This window comes from Bombus fervidus, chromosome 6 (genome assembly GCF_041682495.2).
Source record: "Bombus fervidus isolate BK054 chromosome 6, iyBomFerv1, whole genome shotgun sequence".
NCBI lineage: Eukaryota > Metazoa > Arthropoda > Insecta > Hymenoptera > Apidae > Bombus > Bombus fervidus.
The window spans coordinates 6484054-6508433 of NC_091522.1; the positions used below are offsets into that span (position 1 = coordinate 6484054).

General features: G+C 36.9%; 1 protein-coding gene across 2 annotated transcripts in view; it reads left to right on the forward strand.

Annotated features, from left to right (window-relative positions):
- Positions 1-24380, forward strand: part of Cv-c (RhoGTPase activating protein) — a 350396-nt gene that overhangs the window by 103108 nt on the left and 222908 nt on the right. Inside the window, exons 3-7 of one of the 2 annotated variants that reach the window (XM_072005731.1) lie at positions 18407-19999; positions 20532-20706; positions 21496-21735; positions 22658-22897; positions 23896-24089. In XM_072005731.1, coding sequence (XP_071861832.1) covers positions 18407-19999; positions 20532-20706; positions 21496-21735; positions 22658-22897; positions 23896-24089 — 2442 coding nt within the window. The remainder of the gene's footprint in view (positions 1-18406; positions 20000-20531; positions 20707-21495; positions 21736-22657; positions 22898-23895; positions 24090-24380) is intronic. The other variant, XM_072005732.1, reaches the window with a different exon arrangement.

The following is a 24380-nucleotide window of genomic DNA, read 5'->3' on the forward strand; positions in this document are numbered from 1 at the left end:
GAAACTTAGCCAGTGTTTAGCAATTGTTCGAACGTACGTGTTATACCTTTAAGGTTATCGTAGCCTGTAATTACAGCAAACGCTGTAAAACGTGGAAAACGGTTGTAAACGATGTTATGAGATCTTGTAAAATGCTTCGTAGAGACTCGTCGTTATTCGCGCCAACGGATTACGACTTTATCACGAACGGAAACAGTACTTAACTCTTAAATGTATAGTTCCTCCAAATATAAAGTATTTTGAAACTATTAGTTTATGTGCAATGAAACGATAAAATGGAAGCTAATAAGAAAGATCCGTCATCTTATTGTTTGGTTTTTCTTTTTAATTGACACAAAAAGTTAAGAAATAACTGCGACATGTACAGAACGTGTATGTAAACAAATCAGAAATTAATTATAGTGAAAATATTATATCATATTATATCAAACAATAAATTGCTTATGTTTATGATTATATAATATTTCCAAATTATTTTAGTCTCTGAAACATTTGCATTATAGCTCGTAAAAATTACAAAACAAAAACTAATTTATTTATGGATAAACGCTCTATCTATTCGTTTACATAGATATTTTATAACCTAATATCGTGAATACAGAATATATAACGAAAGAATTGGATATTAATAAATATAGGATCAGGACACCTATCAACGTTGAATGGGACCAGATCAGCTGGTAAAGAGTAATACTATGCATTTAAAGGTTAAGTTTCGTTGTGAAACAAAATGTCATCGATTTGAACGATTTTACTAGGGTACAAAAGCGGAATTGACAACGTCTAAAAATTTCATTTCCTGCGTGTACAATACATGTGGTAGTGGTGGCAGAAAGTTGCAAGGTTTACGTGCACCGCTATGACATTTGAAATTTGCGTGGGTTTTCGATGAACGTTCAGTTGTCGTTGTCATTGATTCGACAACTTTGTTGGATCGTATTCATTAACATTTTGAAATGAACACACATAGGAACAAATTGCACGGAGCTTTCGTTTTTAATGATATATTTATAGTTACTTTTCTGTGGGCATTGTGATGTTTGTAATTAATTGTAATTAATAAAATTGAAGTACAATGTAGGATGTATAGAACTAGGAACGTACATAAATAACTACAGAATAGATTGAGAAATATTTTTCTTACAATAAAGTTTCACGTACGTTATGCGTATATGTTTAAGTATAAATATTTAAAATTTCATGCTGATAATGTTCGCATCAAAAATTAAAGGAAAAATTCTGTTTAGTCAATCTTCGATGATCTTTAAGAATTTAGTGTTATAGGGCATAGAATTTGTCTTCGAAACAGTTATTATATAGAAACAATTTTTCCTATTTAAGGAAAAGTTATCTCTTTTTATCTTCTTTTTCGTCTCATTAATACTTTTCAGTCTTTTATCCCCCATAAAACTATACAATTTTTGTAGAATACACTTTTGTGAAATTGTAGTTGTAGCATTTTTAGGTGATAAAATTAAACAAAACACTATATGAACCGACATTACTTCCAGAGGTCTTCACATTTCACCAGAGAGTTCGCCGTCAAATTCTATTTATGCTATGACCAAGTCTGGCACGTTTTATTGAACGTTGGTCGAAGATAAAATTTAACGAAATTTTAGTGAACCACAATGCACGTCAACGACAGTCCTCCAAATATTCTACGTGTTAGAATAATTTAAGATTGTTTGAGGTCAGTGGCCGCAGCGACTCATTAAGCCAATTAAAATGGTCAAATTCTCAACTGCTCACGTCATCGGTGATATTCAATGGCCATTCTCGGTTTCCAACAGTTTTCGTTCCTCGGCTGCGCAACAATTTAAACGAACAACCATAAATCAAAATTAAAACGATCCAAAAGTATCCTCAATACCTCGGTGTCTGTGGTTGTTCACAAAGAGTCGCTTTATTTAAATGCTTTCTTATTTCAGAATCGAGTTTGTCATCCATCTTGAACCAATTTATTTTTCCTATTTCGCGTTAGGCGATCCGCAACAGCGAATATACAACGTCAAATGCGCGCAGCTTTCGAAGCTCTAAATCTGCGTGTAATAAATCTTTGAAAATGCCATAGTACTTTTTTTTAGCGATGGTGAATTTTTACAATGCCACGTATTACGTTAGTGAAATCGAGTGATTTGAGCGAGAATGCCTATAAAATTACGCAAAGATAAATTAAATTATATACAAAATGGGAACGTAAGTGGGCGTAGGAAAGAATTCAATTTTTTCCATAATTTTTCAGCAATAAACATAATATTTTTATTTCGCGAGAAGAATTCATTGTAACGACTGCAGTTATGTTTCCGAAACTCATTTATTTTTAAAATATCTGCTGCTAGAATTGGAAATTCAATTGAATTATAAACTTAAGCTATTGATCAAGTCCCTTAATCAAAAATGTTAATAATTACGAAATGAAACAAATAAAGATAAATCAACTGCAAATATAAATATGACACGCTCTGTTTTTAAGAAAAATGAAAGAATACGTGAAAAGATAGAAAATCTCTAAATAAACAAATTATTATGCCCACAAGATTTGCAACACAAAAAGCAAGTTAACTAATTTTCTCATCATTCAGAATATGTGAACACAAGTAGCTCTCCCTTCTAACGTCAAAGAGTTGGAAGATCGATCCGATATTTTGTTGTCGATTACTGTCTTCTTACACTAAAGCGCAGGTTGCTCGCTTTCAATCGTTTTATCTTCGACATCGGAAGCAGGTTACCGTTCCTTAAGAGGTTTTATAACCCGGCGACGAAATGGCCGGCCTTGATTCACCGATAGCCAAACCGCAAGCGCCGAGGATGAGCCGTGATCCTTGGTTTATCCGTAAAAAGGCAGGAAAGCTGTCGAGGAGGTTCCGATTCCGACGAATTATTCTCGATAGGACTCCCTCGGCCGCGAGTGTTGCTTTAATTCAAGGAAAGACTTCGACTTCGCGGGAGTGGAATCGAAGATAAATGAGCGAAGGAAGCAGCACAACGAGTCCTCCCGACGCGATATCATTAAATCGTTTAAGTTGATTTATGCGTGTGATGACGAATTAATTGCCTTCTACCTGCAACGCGTTCGATGTGAAAGCATAATGCAAGGGTGATGCATGATTATAGTGTTGAAAGAACTTCGTTTTAGTACGTTTTAGTATAGCATTAGGAGTAGTAATAGGTATCTAGCATCCAGTAATAAAAGAAATAGTTACGAGTTTGATACTAAACGAAGCGGATTAGATATTTAGAATTTGTCGTGCTTTTTTCAATTTTCTCTCCAAATTAACGTTGAATTTTATCGAGATCAAAATATAATTATACTATCTCAAATTTATATCTATATGATATCCATATATTATATAAAACACATACAAAATACAAATACGCTATATCCAATTATTTCGTAAAAATACAATCAGTTACCATAATATAAATCCACGATCACATGTAGCCTAATAACTATGAATATTCGCACAGTCCTATATATCCTGCTAATAAATTCATCTCATTGTAGATTAACCTCTGCCAACCTCCCCCTATGGTGATTTACTATTAATTTATATTACGTCTTGACTCTCTACTTCCTCTCAACAGGTAGCATTACTTATACATCATGCAAATTCTCAATGTGTTCGACGACGTTCAAGCCATCGATCGTTACCGATTCCCTGTTAATATATCCGAGCACGGCGTAGCGGAACGATATATTCCACGAACGTACCGCGGAAAGCAATGATTTATTCGTGTCCAGTCTCGGTTCCATACGTGACATAAGGTTCCGTGTGAAAGTCTTTTAACGAGGGACATTGTTCTATGGGAGGCGTCGGCAGCTAAAATGCTCCGAGCATGCACCACGACGCCCGTAGCTTCGAAACCGATAAGATACCGTTTACCATACGTGTACGCGGACGCGCCTCATATGCGGAACAGGGAACACGTGCTGTGACCCATTAATACGCACCCAAGGCTCGGATCCGTGGCTGCGCGCGTATATCCGTGAGCGCATCGCAGACGTGCCGCGCAGCTTCGATAAAACCAGATCGATAAATAAAGCGAAGGAGATTCGAGATTTTTACCAAGAAATCTGCAGCGTAGGCCGCGATCCTTTTGTATCTGAATTCTATATGAGGAAATGGATACCAGGTTTCGATCGGTTTGGAGAAAACAGAACGATTATTTGCTTCTGTCGTTCGGGGGTGAAATAAAAGCTTTGGAAAGATAAGCGAGTAGGCGGATATTTGGCTAAATTTATACCTGCAAAATGTCTGGTATTAATCTTACAACTTTAGAGAGCAGAAGAACGGATTTGATGTCGTATTTATTCATAAAACACTCAGTGGCCTAATCATCTGCTTTAACGTTTGAAGAAAAATTTGAAATTAATGTTCCATCCGATAACTGACATCACCCTGAATTACTGCGAGTTGATTATTATCGTACGTCTAATGGGTATTTTAGCTGCATTATCCGAATGATAATACATGCCTGTTTGTTAAACTATTCTTCCTATATTACTAATAATATGAACAAATTCTTTCGTCCACGTTTAAGCGGTTGTTCTTAATTCCCACGCGAACGAATCTGCGAATCATCGCAAATTGCCAGATGAATAAAAACGGCGCGTATAACGCAAGAACGGACAGACGCATTATTTTTCCATGGTGACAAAAAGGTGTACCTTATTGGTGACCGTGGCAGCAAACAGCATAAATCTGGTACAAATACGAAAGGAAATGATGAAAGAAAGAAAGAATGGCACACACCCCAAACACTTTCTCGTCATGAAGAATCAAGAACGATGATCGCGTCATGTCAGGCTGGTCATTATACGCGGCCAGTGAAGGGTCGACCGTGCAGCTCTTTCAGCTTTCTATCGGCCATCGACGGAAATTACACGTTGTATTCCCTTGTGTTACGAGGTACGCCGGCTATAATCGCATTATGCTTCTGCTCTTCCATCAGGAAGGCCATTACATGCAACCGGGTGCGCAAAGGAGATCGGAAAGAACTGGTATACATAATCAAACAAATGCGCTCAATTGCAGAGTTTGTAACACATTCTGAAACCGATACACGGACCGGGGTTTAAGGTCGATCATTGAAAAGACTTTTACGTAATACTTACAGTTGAAAGTGTACTTCACATTTTTACTCGTGGCTGTCGGTGCACGCACGAGATGATCGATCTTGAAACTGAGCACGAAATTTAACTTCCTTCTCCCTCGTTGTGCAGCTTCCGTGTAATATTGTTTACTGGATATTTCTGGGTGGAAACGCGAAATGTCACGTTTTTCGGTGATTTCCTGATTCTTATATTGGCGAGGAAATGATGGTATTTTAATATTTTCTGAAAAGCTCTTGTTAAAAGAAAAATTTCGACAAATCATTCTAGATTAAAGAGCAACCACGTTATCATAGCTTATATTTGCTCTCGACATTATTTATATTATTCTATCTACCTGTGTAAGGTGTTTTATCGTTACGAAGAATCAAGACGCATCAAGTGATGTTTCTTCGATTTTTCGAACGCTGAGTTTTGTTCCACCGATGAGCGTTTAATGGCGTTTTATGATAATGCTGATATTCATAAAATTCACAGGCCGTCCGTTAGGTGTAATTTCTGCACGTGGTTAATTAAGAATAATCGTTATGCTTTATAAAATTTACCGTTATTTTATCATCGTTTTCAGTATACACTGCATTTTTATTTTATAAATCAACGCGTGACAATCGAGTTATTAAAACTGTAAGGTGTTTGTTACTTGTGAATCGACTTTTTTTGTATGACAAAGAATGCAATTATTGTTACATGGAATTTCGAGCATCGCAGAAAATGCTGTTTTATAGAATTCTTCACTGATAACCCTACAAGCCAATTAATGTTTTTTGACGTATCTCGAAATCAATAAAGTAGTGTACATAAAATAAAAATAGCAGGGAGCAAGAGAAATGTTTTCAACAAAAATTAAAAGCAATTGTTAGACTACACATACTTATGCAATGTTATATTTTTAATTTTTCTATAAATGTACAAACTTCCATATACGAAGTCCAGTAATTATTAATCAACTTAATATCACAATCATATTCGATATTAATATTAATATTTCGAGCATAAAAGTATAATTTTTTTAACATTATAAATTAATGAAAACATAAATCAAGTAACAAATCACGAAAGATTGTTCCTTAGAAGAATACCATGAAGAAAATTCTTAGACCTCATTATAGTTTCAAGAAAGTCGTAACAACAAATTTCTAATCACTTACCAATGTTACTTAATGAAACAATCTACAAAAAAAAAAAAAACAAACTCTCATTCCTAATAATAGATATTGCATTCGATGAAAGAACACTAAAAAAGACTTGCGATGAAACCGGTCAAAGGTAAATCCTAATAGGAAACTCAAGTGAAGATCTGTCGGTGCACTTTCATCGAAGTTCCGGTTTGATATAGACGCAGATGAACGCAACCACGATCGTCATAAGGCTGTTTTATGGTCGGAATAGCAATAAAATATCATGATATGACAACTGGTGAAAATTTATCGACGAGATTCTTTTTCCTCTCTGGTACGATCTTCGTTCATCCTCGAGGCGAAAAATATCGAAAGGAAGGAAAAAATGCTGTATCATGCCAGCAGGTCACACGGATCCTGATCTCATGCGCCTAGGGTACTCGAGAAATTGCTTCGAATTTTTATTTCGTGACGGTGGGAAATGTGCAATTATACCATTGCTTTCAAACCATCTTTCGTTTCATGTTTCATGGATCTTGTTATATTACTTCTGCTTATGACCAACTTTTATTTAAAAAGTTTAAATACTTGCCGTATAGAAGTATCGATTTCTCGTTTTAGAATTTACGACATATTTAAACTAGGTTGATGTATACTATATGAAATGTTATTTCTGCGGAAGGTGAATTTGATAGGTCAACATCATCCGTTAGATTTTTCCTGTTATCAATTATGACCCACATTAAATTATTGATGTATATGATATTGAAATATGACCCGATATTAAGAAGATTTACAATAAAAATATTTTAGCCTTCACATTCTTGGTTGTTTGGATGCAAATTCTCGAATCATTGATCATTGGAAAGCGATTATACGTCGTGCCATTCGTTAATTGCCATCGACGGAAGGCAAATCCATTGGAGACACGCAAAGCTGTTTCATGTTATGTCCATTCGCCTTTTTTTTTTGACGTAAATAAAAAGTTCATTGAATTTTTATTCGTGTTTCACGCAGCTCAAGTACAAAAGATAAGGAAGAAAAAAGAAGAAACAAAGCAAATGATTAGAATTTTCTGGTTCTCTTTAGAATTCGTTCACTGTCGTTGCAGTTTTCGCCTTTTTATCTTCCAGTTGGCAAGCGTGACTAAACGTGGGTAGCCTGGTTCATTGGACGAACGACATAACGAAAAGGCAAAGTGAAATCCAATGGATTTTTAGCCGTGCCTGAATTGCACGATTCCATAGGGTTTTTCAACGAATTCGCCTCTCTGTTGTCCATCTATTTTTCGTTTTACAATTTGTGGCCCATTGTTTTCACCCTGATATTGAGAAGATTGCAAAATGCAATGATAATATAGACCTTTTGCTCCTTTTTCACCTTTATTTGAAATTTCGCAAAATATCATCGAAATACATTCGTATTCATATCGTTATAAAGATGTAAATGGAATTATATGAGACAGTTGCAATATAAGTACGTGATCCAATACATCACATTATTCTTATTTCTGATCAGAAAGTTGAAAGAGTTAAATTGAACTTCAGTTAAATCTTCCATTCAATTTCTAACGAAGCAATTCGTATTTCCAAAAGAAATTAAGAAGTTACATCAGAATTTTACTTATCCAAGTCCGAACTCCTCTTAAGGGTAATGAGGAACTTTAGTAAACACCTAATATATTAACTATTTGTGTCTCGATGAGCAAACCAAACAAAACTTCGTGTATTATAAAGTTAATATCGCTAATAACATATTTTAAAACAAAAATGTCAGTCAGTCTTCTAAATACTAAAAAACCCCACTTGCATTCCTATTTCTTTTCCTCCTTCATAGCTCGGAAAATTTTTAGAAACTAAATTTCTAAAAATTTCATTAATTCATATCAAAAACCTACAATTTATGCTCCCTTTCGTAACTCAGAAACCAACCTACCGTTGAAGAACATCACACATTTTAAAAATTCCACGCACTCCAAGAGCAAAATCAATTAACCGTAAGAATTTTCTGAACGAGTGTATAGAAAAAAAAGTACGCTTGCATAACGAGCAGAAACTGGCTTTCGTCGCGTTTCAGCCGTGATGGAACGCGAGCGGATCTCGAAGACACGATGACGCGCTTCGCTCGTGTCCCCGGAGTAAATCGCGTTCCAGTTTCGTTTCAAGATTTAGAACAAGTGCAACGAACGTCTATACTACTGAGGATTTTCTTGCGTGGCGCCCCGCATTTAACGATATAATCGACGGTGCTGGACACGAGATGTCGATCGTTCACCGAACATGGAAGATTAATGTTTCCACGCGAACGAATGAGCGTTCGACTCTTAGACGACGCGTGTTCCCGCCTGGAATGCGTCTTACGTGTCGCAACTTAAGCTCGAACGAGTTTCTGTCTTGCTTATAAATTTTAGTCGCCCCTGTAGTTGGGAAACTGTTGCTTAAAACCTTGATTTGCTTTGACTAATTCCGTCCTTGTCGTTTAACGTCTTTTTTATCCGCCAATTAGCGTCGGTATTTTATTGGAGCATAATTCGATGTTGTAACTTTTGTCAATCACCTGCAGTGTATGAGTTGCTAGTTTTGAATGTGCGGAACTGATGGGAAAATCGATAGTTAGCTTAGTTTTGGATATATTGAATTAGCGAGAGAATCTGGTTGGATTCTCAAGTTTTGGAATCTCTTTTGAGAGTTTCGTTTTGATTCCAACCGCCAATGACGTTTAGTATCTCCTGTGATTAGAGTACCAATGACTATGCAAATTTTTGTTTTTATGAATATAATTAAGGAAATATAATACAAATAGCATGTCCACTTTGGATATTTTGTTGTATTATATGGCACATGTGTACATTTTTGTATATTTAAATACTTTATACAAACATCCACAGTCTAATTATAAGAATGTAATCTCATAAATTCAACTAGAATTTCATTCCATTCTAATTCGGATAACGAAAACCATGAATTTCTATGTTTGAAGATCTGTATATAAACTTTCCACATCAGCGAAATTCCACTGTACTTTCTTCTTTCTGAATTTTTTCTAGTCTTGTTAATCTTATCAAACAATACTTCCATGAAATCGGATTGACATTGTTCTTACGAAGATTTGAACTAAGAATCCATAGAAATCTCGACAAGGAACCCATCTAGAGCACAAAATTCGTTTATCTACCAACGTGACGCGTGATTCAGATCACGTCGAGAGCAAGTGTCAAGATAGAATTGATCATCAAAATTCAAAGGCTTGCTACAACGTTCCGATATTGTACGTTCGACGGGCAGGCGGCTTTCATCGTAGAGAGAAGAAAAAAGTTTCAAACGTAGCAGGTCACGGGCTGGTAGGACGAGTCTCGAAGCGATGATCGTCGCGTCCCTAGAGACCGAATGACGTCCTAGTTTTCCAGAAACGATCGTGCACAGCTTCGTCTTTCTGTATGCCCGCGAAGGGGAAACGGACATTCTTGATTGAAACGTATGGTACGTTGCCGATCGTCGAGAATCAGTCGTCATCTGTTGGTGAAAGTGTAATGAAAATATCATTTTCTTGCGCAAAAACTCGATCAAGAGGCCCCATTGGAAATGTAGTGCAGAACGACGGCTGCGGTGAAATCATTTTTCAGTGGTTGATGGAAATTTAATGGACGTTTTCTTGCACGCTGAGTAGGATTGAGCTGTCGTGCAATGATTCTGTTACTGGGACAAGCGGAGTTAGTCGATAATTTATGCGCTTCTATAAATCCTCTAATATTCATTTACCGGAAATTAATGTTCTGTTAAATCGGTGATTACCTTTCGTATTAATTCAATTCCTTTTTACCTCGTTTTGCTGGTAGGTTTCTGTATACGAGTGTAATAAAAACACGCAGTTCTATTTGATATCAATAGTATCATCGAAATCTCGAAGAATAATATCATCGAAAATCATACCTTTAGTCCAGTTTAACATTTCTATAGTCATACAGTGTATGGTTTTTTATGACATAGTTACAATAGACCTATTTATATCTCATTTTTCCGAGAAAAACGGAGGCAACTCTATACCTAAATAACATTACAGGTCATTTGTATCAAATAATTATTAGAACTGAAAAAGAGATATAGATTTTTAGTACTCAATAGAAACGTTTACTACTATTGATATTAACTGCCTATATATATTTTCAACATTTTTATATCCTCTCAAATTGTTAGAAATTGCCGTCTCTTCAATTAAAAAGAATATCCCGATCGTAAAACCCTCTTCTAAACGTACTAAAAACAACTTTTCACTAGATACAAGCAGGAATCGATAAAAGACATGCGATTATAGGTTTCTATGCGGCAAATCGTAACGGATATACTATTGGAAGAAAGCATCATGAGCGAACCGCACATGAACGACGATATAAACGTTTCCATGCGGTTTGATAAATACGCTAACGAAGGTGCTAAATTAAGCCGTGAAAGTAAATAAATTGCGCTAATTGCCGATGTCTACAGATGTCACATTGAAAAATCCTATTTTCTCCTGTTGGAAATGGTGTTTCTATACCTTCTCTTTTTTTCTTTTTTTGTCTTTTCTTCTTCTTTCGTGAAGCTTGCTTCGGGTACGATGACACGGCCCCTGGGAAAATTTCGCGGAAACTAATGACTCGGGAAGCGATCGGTGTCATTAGCGGCCACGCTGTCTCTCTGTTCACCAATGGACGTTAATAAAAACTCTAATGGACTGGTCGATGTTGTATATTGGTGACTTTGATGCGGTTCTCGTACACGAACGACTCCTCACAACCGGATTCCGCTTCTTCTAACGAGCTTCTCCGGATATTTCTTTATTAATTTTTCTTTGTCGCATGCCACGACCGTGGCGAGTTAAAGGAGGCCGATTCGGCCCGACACACGGTGAAATCACCGTAGACATCGAAAGGTCACTTCGCGGTCTTGTCTTCTCGTCGTCGGACCTCTAATTATTTCGTTTGTGTGTTACTCGAATCGGCCGGTGACTGATGCATTACATCCTCCTACAGGAAGTTTCACTGAATACTATCTTGTTATTTCTTGTTATCTATAGCTGGGAATTCGTGTAACGCCTGTTTGTTAGCTTTTAGAGGCAATGGTTCGAAGTTGTGTTGATTATCGGTGTATGATTCCTCAAAAAATATGAAACAATGAGACAGCAAGTAATAATAATTCTATATGTTACTGGACTAACAGGTACGAAATTAATTTAGTGTGTAACAGGCTAAAAATTTACTCTATTAAAATCTCGAGTATTATCTGAAACGTGAAAATCGTGTTGCCAACAAGCGAGTAAACAGAGATATTTTTCATAGCATAAGTACATATCGTTAATTTATGACGTTGTACAAGTCGGATCATTGGCACGCATTCTCAACGCGAGCGTGTTAAATAACATTTATGTTAATGGGTATAGGTGAGCCAATATCCTTCGAGAGAGGTTAAGATATTGCCGTTTCGTAATATCGTCGACTTTGTAGGCGTCTCCTATAATAGCAGTATGCCTAGATATCTCTATTTGTGCTCAGCTAAAGGCGGAAATATACAAGCGCGGTGAAGAAAAATATCGCGCGAGTCGTGAGTACGCCAATACGCGGTGATGTACGAGCGGGACCGTGGTCGCTAATAGCGATCGGGACAATGGTATATTTAAAATTTTATCGTTTGCCCAACGAGCACCGTTATGAATCACGTACAATCGTGATTTAATAACTGAACGCGACTCCGCTCGCCAACTATTTCATTCCCCCCTTCCAGTATTCATCTTATAACTAGAGATGGGATTAAGTATGTTCGTAATAGGATAGAATCAGACCGAAATGTCTCGAATATGTTGTGTGTATTTTGAAAGAAGGGAAAATGCAGAAGGGTGAAGAAGAGGGGAAGAAGGTACAGGTTTAGAATGGAAGGAAAAAAGAAGAAAGGGTGGCAGAGAATGCAAAGAAAGGAGGTAATAAATAAACTGTAAATGTTTATTCATTTGCATGTATGTGGAGTTTAGAAGTGTATAAATATACAGGATGCAAAATACATATAATGTGAAAAACGCGCTCGCTATACGTATTTAATATTCGCGGTCTACATCGCAACGAAAAATAGAAGAGAAGGAAGGGAGAATAGGAAAAAGGAAAAGAGAATAAGAAGGAGGGGAAGTGCATGGAGGTAGGTAAGGGAAAAAAGGAAAAAGGAAAGACACAAAGAATGACAGGAAGCAAGACAGGAAAAGAGGTACGAAAAGTTTCTTGGTTGTAAGACCTTTCCTTCAGGGTTAAAATAAAAGAAAACTAATACATGCTAACGTAAAACTTTTATAAGTACTCTACGTTCTGAATATACTAAATGTCTGATAATTAGTGATTGTTAATAACGAACTAACGAACTGCTTTTTGTTAGAGTTTAAAGGATAAGATCAGTATTTAGAAAGAAGAAAACTTAATGGTTTGAAGAGAATGTTTCGAATACCGTTACAATGTTGCCTTTATGCACGTATAATTGGTTTTAATTTCGTTTGTATATTACCTCGTGTTTGCACTTTCCCCCTTTTGATAGAAGAGACTTTCCTTTTCGCTTCTCACATTTGTCGCTACAGAGAGCGGGTTGAATTTATTTTCTATTGTTCGAACAGCTGCAAAGGGGCTTCGAAGCACCCTATGGCATTTCACTTTAAAATTTATATCCTTTAATACTGCAGCTTCGAACGAAGAGGTTTTCAATCATTTTGATAGGTTCCACGGTAAATTGAAAAGTTAAAAATTATTATTCGAGTGTATAACACTGGTGCCTTATACAATCATAAAATATAATAAAATAAAAAATCGAATCTTTTATGTCTCATAACTCAACTTGTTCATTACGATACTTAAACAGATTGCAAAGTGCATTATGTGAAATTCTATATTTACTTTCAGTTGTAATTGTTTATAGAACATTTATTATCGAACTGAACAGAATTCATCTCTCAATATTTTATAAATGTTTGCAATCGAATACTTTTATTGGTTACGCATTGGTATTGAAACTTTAAGATAGATGGTTTGATTTCACCGTGGTTTCACTTATCCTCTGCCTAACCACAAATTCAAACGTTCAATTTGAACGTTGATTGCAAAAGACAATTAAAGGAAAGTCGGTCGTTAAAACGGCGCAATGTTTCCACTGTCTGACACGGAAGTGCTTGTGAATCGTCTTGATTGGTATTGCATTTAATCTCAACCAGATGCACGCCTACAATCGGCATCGCGATTCCATTCTAATATTCTCCATCCATAATGCGGCCGCCAGTGCATTTATCAAGCTGATATTTATGTGAAAGCTCAGCTCGCGTGCTTTTAGCGACCGTTTTCTTCCTGCTCGAGATTGCACGGATAACGAAGTGATTAGAGAAATGTCCGTGGAATTTTCTTGCGCAAGGTGGCTATTTGCTTAATTGCTATGACAATGACTGTTGTGGAAGAATAATCTTAGTCATAAGAAATCTTCATATTCTTCGTGTAGTACAGGATACTTTTATGGTTTTCATTCGAAATGAAGTTTATATTCTTTTAATATATTTAAGAATTTTCTAGTTGTCTTATACATAGACAGATATTAATACAAGAACATTATTTAAAAAATTGGTTAATGTATGTAAAGCCCCGCCACAATAACTCACGTTATATTTTTCTCTACAGTCGCCAGGCTATTTGTTGTCTATGAAACATTCTAATACAATACAGGCCATTAAAAAAAGAAATCATAAAATTGCAACAAATTAAACAATTCATCTAATTACGATCAGCCTGTGAACATCTCTCATTCCGTAGCGATGAAGTCTCGGCTTTCGATCCTATCGCAATAAAATCATAGTTACTTCTCTGGCTGCGGGTTCGCATTATTATAACCAGTCTGGCGATTAATCATCGTGCACGAGCTTCCCATTGTCCTGACACGGGTGTTGCATTGTGCGCCCGAAGCCAGCAGCTGACTTACGTGGGACAACGGAATATAACTATCACTGCGTTGTCCATCGGATTCTTATCGGTGACTAATCTGTACTCCAATGTATCTATCTTTCTACCGTTTAAACGATCACACCAGACCACTAATTCTCCTTTCGATGCGTCGCTGACGCAACTGCAGCCGCTTAATTCATGCATCTGACCGCGATTGTCCATGGAAACTACAGTGAAACATCGTTTGTCCAATTTCCATTTACATATTTCACTGAAATTTTACAGTGAAGTGCCATTTCGCGATATCCCATTTATTTTGCGTAATGAAATTTTACAGTGGAACTTCATTTCTTTGTTAGAAAATATTCACGATAAAATTCCATTTATTTGGATTTTATCTGCTAGAATGAAATTGTTGGTAATTCTTCATTAACTCGCTATGCGTCCAGTGAAATAATGTATAAAAATAGTATAAATGCAATATTATTGAAAATGTGGTAAATTATAGTATCTAAGGTACGTATTCTTTTATCTAAGTATAAAAATGTATTAAAAAATAAATAGTTTATGAAACTAAGTATACAAATCGATGATAATAGATACAAAGTTTGGCTTAAGAAGCGCAATAGTGCAGTAAATATTTAAATTTCTTCAAACTTTATAAAATTGTATAATCTACATGGAAAAAGAGTTAGTAACGAGAAAAATATTAAAGGGATCTTTAGTATTTCTTTTCATACGACAGAAATAAATATTTTAAATTGAGTGGAAACTTGCAAAAATGTTAGATGATCCTTAATATTTCAATTAAAGTCCTGTTTATTGTTGAAGCTACTTATTTGGATATTGTGAATAACGAGGAAAATCAATCAAATTTCTTTAATTTCTTTTTAATTTGTTTTTAATTAATTGATTAAATTTCATCTTCCAAGTTTCTAGCTCAATAATTCGAAAGCGATTGAGAAATAGATTTCCAAGAAATCCTTCGAATGCTACAAATTCGATTAGCTAGTGTAATAATTAGATTCCATTCAATATATGGACGAGTGGATGTCAATTTTGCGATGAACAAAATTCACGTACCAGATAACACGATCGAGTCCAACGAACGAATCAAAGGTAGGCACTTATATAGTCCGCTTCTGAGATCTCTCGATGTTAAAGTACCGTCCATCCTCGCAGCAGGGATTGCAATCGATATCATCGTACGATAGCGCCATTGAATTGGCCGTGTGTTGATCGTAAGCTCGTATAAATTGAATTTACAGTTACTTAAAGATAATTCGAAGTCCAATTCCGACGTGTAAGAGAATGTAATTAAAATCGAGACGCGCCTTCGTAACGGAATAAATACAAATGAAAAGGCTCCTTTGTGCAGGTGGAAAAAGAATTCACGGTGAAAGATGCGATACGAAGACGATCGAACGAGGAGAGGCAATTTTTCAGTTTCATCTCGAGTTCGATGGGTCCGCGTTGCCGGCGCATTAAAAGGATCTCTTTAGAAGGAACGCGTGCACGAATATTATTCGCTCGTTTGATTAATGATAGACGCGCGTATCAGCACCTCGGTATCTCAGCCGCGAGATCACAATTCGACCTAGCCGCAAGTAGGTTTAATCAAGCTTTTCATTACGCGCGCCATAGCGAGTAGAATGCGTGGTTGATAGATCGCTGGTACGTCGAAGGTGATGCGATCTTTTGATTCGCTTATATTGACTATAAAACGTGAGCCAGTCGAATTGCCCTTGAATAGTGTAAATTCAAATTAATCTTTTTTGTATTAACCAGTTTGTGAAAACCTACGCAGAGCAAATTTTATTAGCGTAACGAGTAGATTCTAGATATTAATGCAAATTCCGGTTTTTATGAACCGGTTTTTATATAGAAACAGGACTTAAATAGACATTCGCTTTACTCCTTACTCTAGCCTTTGCTTCGACGCTATCCACTATAAAACATGGATCTGTGTACGTATGACTATATCACTGAAGGGGTTAAACAAACAGAGCATGGAATACGTTTCTCTAAAGAAATATATAACGATGCTTGACATGATGCAAAATGAAAATATTACTGTAGTAATGAGAGAAATGACTATTGGTGGACGAACAAGCAAGCATTCGGTGGGAAAAAGAACGTGTGAGATCGATGCGGCTCATTGGCCATTTGTAAGTTTTAAAATTGCATATGGATCCTATTACAAGTATGCAGTTAATGATTGATGATCTTGGAACAAAGAAAAATTTTTCTTATTTTTATTTCATTTCGTTGCTAGAGATACTAGCTTCTCTAGTGTTTCACTTTAACGGTTCGAAAGTTTTTGATGGATGGAAGCTTAGCCTCGTTCGCACTAGGTGAAAATTAACAGTTTTGACAAATTGTCAAAACCTGGAGAGAAAGTTGTATCGAAATGTTTAATTGTAGGAGAATAGATCGTGTCATACATTTTGAACATTTTGTGATTTTTTTATACTGAAACAGGTCATTTTATAGATTATGTATTTACATGCGTAAAATACATATTATATATATATTAAAATGTAATTTATACATTTACTTATGCAAAAATGTGTAAAATATCAGAAGTAAAGTACAGGTTAAGACACGAAGAAATTCATTCAGATTTCATTTCTTTACGACTGTTTAAAAAATATGAATTTGCACAAATAGTCGCACTCTATTACCTTATCAGTACAAATAAAAAACACTCCACGAAAATAGGTTCATTTTTTAAACCATGAAAGTGAAAGCGACTTAAAAATCGAAATATCGGAAGTAAACGCAAAGCAGTAAGATCCATCAGAGTCTATAACTCGTGGCGATGCAATAAATATCGTTTTCAGAACGTTCAGCGACGTTGTATTAAAATCAGCAACACCAGTTACACGTGAATTTCATGTTTCCACGTTAGCGGCGCGATACGTAAGGTCCTCGTTACAGCGTTAGCCGCCAGCTAGACACTATATCATCATTAACCGGGCAAGTTCTCCACCATGCCGCGTTATTATCTCTTACATAACCTTTTTAACTATTCGAAATCACTTCCATTACGGCTGGTACGGTGTCATGAAACCGAGGCAACTCCGATCAGTAAACGCGTCCATAAGATTAGCAGGCGTCGAACGAGTAGAAAAGTCGAACAAGTGTCGTACAAACTGAACAGGTTTCTAAACCGGTGATCGAGGTTAATTGACCCTTGTCTACGGCGAAGATCAGCTCATAAATTAGAAGCATCACTTTCTATGGCCAGCCGTAAGCCAACGTCGGTTGAGAATAATGGGAAAAGAATAACATTCGTTCATTCGATTTTTCGTTCTACGACGTATATTAGGATCATCGAGACTCGTGTCGTTACTGTCAGCAACATAACTACTTCATTATAAACCATTTTATACGCGTGTCGAACCGATTTCAACACTAGCTATTTCAAACGAATTAGTTCCATTTCTCGCGTTAAGATTTATCAGCGATGGTAGCCGATGAGATACCGACCCGTTGCAACTGGAAGTTTTCTTTGCTTTCAAGGATTAGAAATATGTACATTGCACAGAGTAGGAAACTGTATCTAGGTATATAGGCTGTTATTATCTCCTCGACGTTCAGCCTGCAATCTGTATTCGATTGTGATTTCGTTAGCTGACATTTCAGTTCGACGTTCTATGTGAGGCGCTGTTATTAAGTTGCAAGACGCACCGTTTCTATGGATATTAATATTGATCTCTGACGGTTGCTGTAACATAATCGAGAGAAATGAGGCTCGAAGGAACCGTAATGCCAATGTCGATCCCATCAACTCTTGCTACGGCTCTGTATATGCCGTACACGGTTTCCTTTCATTTAAATGTCGTTGTTTCTTCGCTGTTTTCGTGTCTGGAGATGATAAGTTCATTCTATTCGTTATCTTCTCTGATTATATTCTTGCCTAGCGAAGAGGTATAGCAACAAAGATATAACAGTATTTAAAAATTAGTAGAAAATGGTTTTTGGATGGTGATTGAAAAGTTCTTCAAAAAGTTATTCAAATCGCTTCAGCCATGCTGATTTATTCTAAAAAAGATTGTTTGTAAAATTGTGTCTAATAAAAATTGTAATGTTTCTAACAAATCCATCGATCTTAATTTCACCAATCTCATACTGCCAATCATCCATAAATATTTGAAAACAAACCTCCAAGATTTTCTCCCACCAAACATCTGTTGCCCTTAACGTATCATTAACGTATCTCTACTTTCTGTTCAACAGGAAGAGATTGGTGAAATCATCGAGTCAGCGCCGTCGACTCCCCTGATCATTACAGACGAGCCAAAGTATCCCCCACAGACGGCGCCGGTGCAAACAACGTGCTACGCGACGACCGATCTGTGCAACGTAAAATCGCTTCCCGCAAAAAGCTTCGCGTTCAGACGACAGAACTCCGCCGGCAGGACCTGGAACGCCGTCGAGGACATCGGCGAATGGTCGAAGTTCAACACGATCATCGCGAACGAAATCAACGAGCTGACGAAAGAGCTGGAGCGGAAGAGGAACAAGGAAGAGTTGAGGATCGTGCAGTACAAGGAGCTGTTGAACGAGTTCGGCATATCGGACAGCGAGAGTTCCGTTGGAAGCTCGTGCGAGGCGAGCACCGATCGATCATCGTCCCGGCCGAACAAGGAGAACCGTGATCGACGAAATGGAAAGTTGTTCAGCGACGAGACAGCCTATCGCTTCCTGTTGAGCTCGGACTACGACGAGCCACGGGATCGAATCGTTTCCGCGGAGAACGATCGAAGAAAGAGCGGAAGCTTACCCGAAGATCTGCAACGCATCATCGTTGCACATAGATACCAACGAGGATACCATAGGGATGTCTTGAACGCCGACTACGACCAGCCAAATAATTCATCATTTATGAGCTTCATGGAGGATCACGGGCAGATCGATCGAAATACTTCTAGTCTATCGTCGAAACTGGATCGCGGACGTGCGGTGGAGGAAGAGGAAGAAGATGATTCGCGCGCCAAGTACCTTGGAAACAGTTACGACCAACCAAAGAAACATGTAGAGATAAGTTCGAAGACCAATGAAGAAATCAATGAAAAGAAAACAGTTGGACCTTCGCAGATCGGCTCGTACAATTTGCTCGGTATCGACATGGATAAAGACGAGTCGAGCGCGAAATTGCCACCGAGACAACGGTTGGACGCCCACAGGAAGACTAGCCTGCCGATGAATTTAGCGAACCAGAAACGGAGGAGAGTGCCGAGATTGGCTAGAATTCGGCGCAACGACGACCAAAATGGGATGGATCCCGACTATGACCTGGACGAGGATAAAATACATTCGCCTGGGCCGAGGTCGTTGGACGGTAACGGACCTAAATCGGCACCAGTCACGCCAACGGAGGAGAAAAAGTCCCCATTTTCGAAGTTTCTGTGGAAGAAACACGCGCCTGTTTTTCACGAGAACACAGAGGATGTCGTTCTCGTCAGAGTCTCCTCGTTACCTGATCAAGATTTTCTTCATATGGAGAACGACACGTTGCAGGGGAAGAATGGCCGAATCAATTCCAAAGGCCTTTCGAAGAAAAGAGCCGTTTCGCCGTTGACTTTACGTTCAGATATATCAGCAAAAAGATTGTCGGAATCTGATAAGGATGTGAGACAAGTTAGTCCTGTAGATTTGAAAAAATTCTCGCTTTCGAGATCGAGAGGCAACGACGTAGGTGTTAGCTGTGATCTTCCGAAGGACGACCACGCTGGTTCAATAGGAAGCGTCGATAGTGGAAAGTTTGATCGAGTGGAGAACGTGGACGTGAAGAAAATACTGGACGAACAGAATTCTAGATCTGGTTCGGTGAGCATTTATGAATTTTCTTTTCCATTTTTTTTTTTTTTTTTTTTTTTTGAAGATCCGTTTCTAATATCATGAGCTATAGTATGCGTCACATTTACTTTCCTTTTTATTCGTAGAACTACGATATATCAATAGAACTATCAACCTATCGGAATGATATGTTTCGGAATTTTTGTTTTTAGGATTACCGTTAATATTAAAATAATATTTAAAATTGATATTATATACTTCTAATTATTTGATATACTTCAATATAGCATATATTATAGTTTAATAGATCTGATGTTGGTTTTCACAAAAAAATTTTTGTATATTGTTTTGGACGTAGTTAATTTTTAACAATTTTACCAGCAATGCTTAAAATATTAATAAATATAGACACGGGAAAGTGAAATTTTGAAAAATAAATGTTCAATGAGTCAGAATTAGATTTATTTGTTCGATGAGCACCAGTTGCAGAAAGTCGACGGTAGAACATTACAGGTAACAAGATCAAATCTGTGCTTCGAGTAACGAAGTGAAACACTTTCAGCTACCGATTTCTCTTCAATCCCTGTTATCGAAGATCCGAAATGGCTCTGGTTCATGTTGCCCGAACAGCCCACCGATGGATTCGCTTACTTGTGCCGACATGGCGACGCAAACTTCGCCAGCTATTTCGAGAAGTTCCAGCTTCACATGGGTCAGTGATTGTGACTCTCCACGAGGTAACTCTCACGTTTATTCGAGCGTTCTTCCTGCTCCATCAAGTCGTTATTTGAACTTCTACTTCTGTCCGTATTTCACGACTAATAACCAGTGCCAATAGAACACGATAACCTACGGAAGAAGTGAATTTATGGCATGTTATTTTCTTATTTATTTATGGTTACTTTCAATATTTCATTAACTAATGTTATATATGTATATCATTGGTAGCTATAAGAGCGATGCAACTCAAGAAAGTGTATTTTTCAGGAAATGGATTTGAAATAGAAAGTATGAACTAGAAGAACATTGTTAATTATCATGCTTTATCATTTAGGAATGAGAAGATTTCTTATCCTTTATAAATTATCTATTAGTCTTTCAATTCTTGGTTTTGAAGATCTCTAATAAAATATTGTTTATTTTTAGTTTAGTAATTGAAATTGAATTAAAAATGAGTAAAGATAAATTACACATGTAAATACGATATAACTTATTTTTGACAAAATGAGCTGCAAGAAAATATAATAAGCTCTAAATAAAGCTTGAAAAGGTATACAAACCTATTGATTTACAATAGATGTCAAATTCATCATAATTGTCCGTAATTACAACAATTGATTTCATAAACCTAGTAGAAACAAAAGTTGATCATGTTATTAGCCAGTTTTCATAGTGTTAACCTGTTAATCAGTTTTCATTCTCAACTACCAATCGTGCGTTCATTTTAATAGCAAAAATGTAAACATTGAGAAATGGATATTCGCACGATGGATTTATTATTCTGGTCTATAAATGAATGTTCGCAGCTGAATCGCAAATGGATTCGCAATCGTTGCAAGACGAGAGCACGTTGGACCCTGGCTCGCCGCAAGACACCGTGGACGACGACAATAGATCGTCGTCGTCGTCGCAAGATCTTCTGCAGAGCATGGACGAGATTTCCTCCGGAAGCCTGTCGCCGGATACGACCGACAGAGCATCTCCGCTCGAGAGTGGCATCGGCACCGCCAGTCCTCCTAGAAGCACCGATCGACGGATAGTTAAGCGTAAGTCGATTATTGTTTCTCCAAATGAAATTACGTATTGCGTGCACTTCCCTCGAGAACGTCGTTCCTAACTATTTAATCGTGCAATTTGAAATGTTTTATGGTTATTGTGTGTTTCGTCAAAATTTGCATGAATTAATGCAATTAGTAGATTATGAATGTTTATGCATTTATGAGAAATTGTAAAATGTGAAGAAGTAAAGAATATATACAGTATAGGAAAATATATAAAATATCAAAGGTATAATAATCACTATAATTTTTCGTGAATAAAATCTCTGCTTACGTTGGACTTTTTTAGTTCTGTTCATAAAAACTTGAATTTGCATAAACATTCGCGATCTCATAATTCTAAAATATTGAGATAATAATAATTCGTGGTATTAAAAGCCTTGATACTGGATTATATGGAATGTTACCATATAATAAAGAAAGAATCAGTAGGAGGTTTTACATTAAGATTGGTTTTAACCCCAAATTATGTACATATAATATAGCCCAAGGGATTATTAACGTGTTAATAAACTTACTTTGGTAAAACGGGACAAAAGCATACTCATCATAATGAAAACTTATTTTCTTCCTTCATATCAACATTTCTTTTCAAATTTCAATCCTTCGTTCTTCCAAATATCCTAATCACAAATTAAGTTATCTTCAGATCATCAACACATCTTTCTATTCCAAAGTAAACTAACACTTCATATATAACAACTTAATATTTCATTTAAAATTCCAATGTGTTATATGTTTTCCTACATTCGCCTATGTTCATAAAAAGTTTCTACAAGTGTTTAAATACTTTGGTGGACCACTATATATTAACTTATCCTCGGATAAACATATCTTCTATACTAATCCAAACACGTCCGAGCACTCAAGGCTTCATTGCATCATCAAAGAGTCATCTTCTCGGTCACAGCCCCGTCCTCCAGCAAGTGTCACCGCAAAGAGACCTGGGAGAGGATCCGGCGACGACCATCGAAGTTGAACTCGAGGAACGACAAACATTCGCAGGACGTGTGGATCAAACGCGAGAGCGTACATACGCAGACGAAGGAAATCGACGACCAATATTCGCAGGACGCAGTAGACAGCAGCAGCGGGCTCGACGACACCCTGCCGAGGATTAAACCGTCTCGGCCGACCAATTTGCCTCTGTGTGAGTTTCATTAACGTGCTATGACGCGTGGACGGCGCTAATCGCGCCTCTAAACACGTCGTGCATTCAACGGACATGCAAATTGCACGGTTCCAATGCCGTTCGTTTTCGAGGGGACAATATTCTGCAAAGTCAAACACCGCTTTTGTCCTGTCCGTTTGCGAAGCAATTAACCGAGCCGCAACGTTTAATCGAGGGAAAAATTCCCCGTCGAGCTGGGGAAAGGTTTCGATGGTAATCGACGTTCCCCTCCAGCGAATGCAAATAGAAAGAATCTGCGACTGTGGATATTGCTGCGTGATATAATGAAGGAATTATAGGGGTGGGGGATCGGTTGTGTATACATATTGGTTAAGTAGGAAGGTTCTTTAATAAGTTTGTAGAAATGCTGTGTAATTATTCTATTATGTATTTCTGATTTTTATTGAAATGGTAATGAGTTTCTTGACTCCAATCGTTGACTATAAGGATTGTTATAAAATAAAAATTTATGTAATGTTTATATATGTACAGTGAAAGCTAATTAAGAATCAAGAAGAATATAAATAATAGAATTGATAATGAATAATAAAATATGAAGAAAATAAAGAGAAGAGAAGATATGCAGATTTCTATGAAGATAGAAAAAGGAAATAAAGAGACGTGTTACTATAGTAATTAGTATACATATGTATAATACTTTCAGGAGGAATGATTAAGTACTTTTTTTTAAATATTACATATATCAGAAATGAACGTTCATAGCGAAACTTCATCAGTCTGAATATCAATGCACCACCAATGTATTAAAAATTCGCCTTGTTATTCATATTTCATAGCACTTCAAAATCGTCTCATATTCTTGTAAGAACTAAAGCTTATTAAATGTTTTGTGATCAGTTTGATAAGTCCTTCTTCTGATTCTTTAAAGCGAATGATGTGTTTCACAGTAACGACGTTTCGAGTGTTCTGTGACAATTTTCATGAGTGAATAATTTATTTAATATTTTATTTAACAGGTCTGTCCACTACAGCGAGTAGTTCGCTAAGCTCTGGGGAATTATTAGAAACACCTCCCAGAGCCCCGTCCTCCCCTTCCGCGGCGAGTCTTCAACTAAAACCGGAACCCCTAAGTGTGGAGATGGGCGGAAAGAGTAGCAGCGCACCCCTGTTGGAGAACAACGATGTGGAAAAGACGAACGGGAAGGTGCCGGTAGGTTCATAAATCATGTAGAGTATATATATCACATTATGATACATACCTAACTCTATCCCTCTGTCACCTAATTCTATCACCTCAAATTTGAATTTTTTTCATAAAAAATCTATCGAAGGAGATCATTTGAATCCAAATTTTACGTAATTAGGGAAACAATTTCTCTTGTTCTATGAATAGAAAAAGTTTTGTAATTGAAAATCTATATTCGGGAAGTACATTCTCGTATTGATTGATTAATTTTAAAAGTATTTATAGATAGCTTTTTCGGATATTTAACAAGATTAT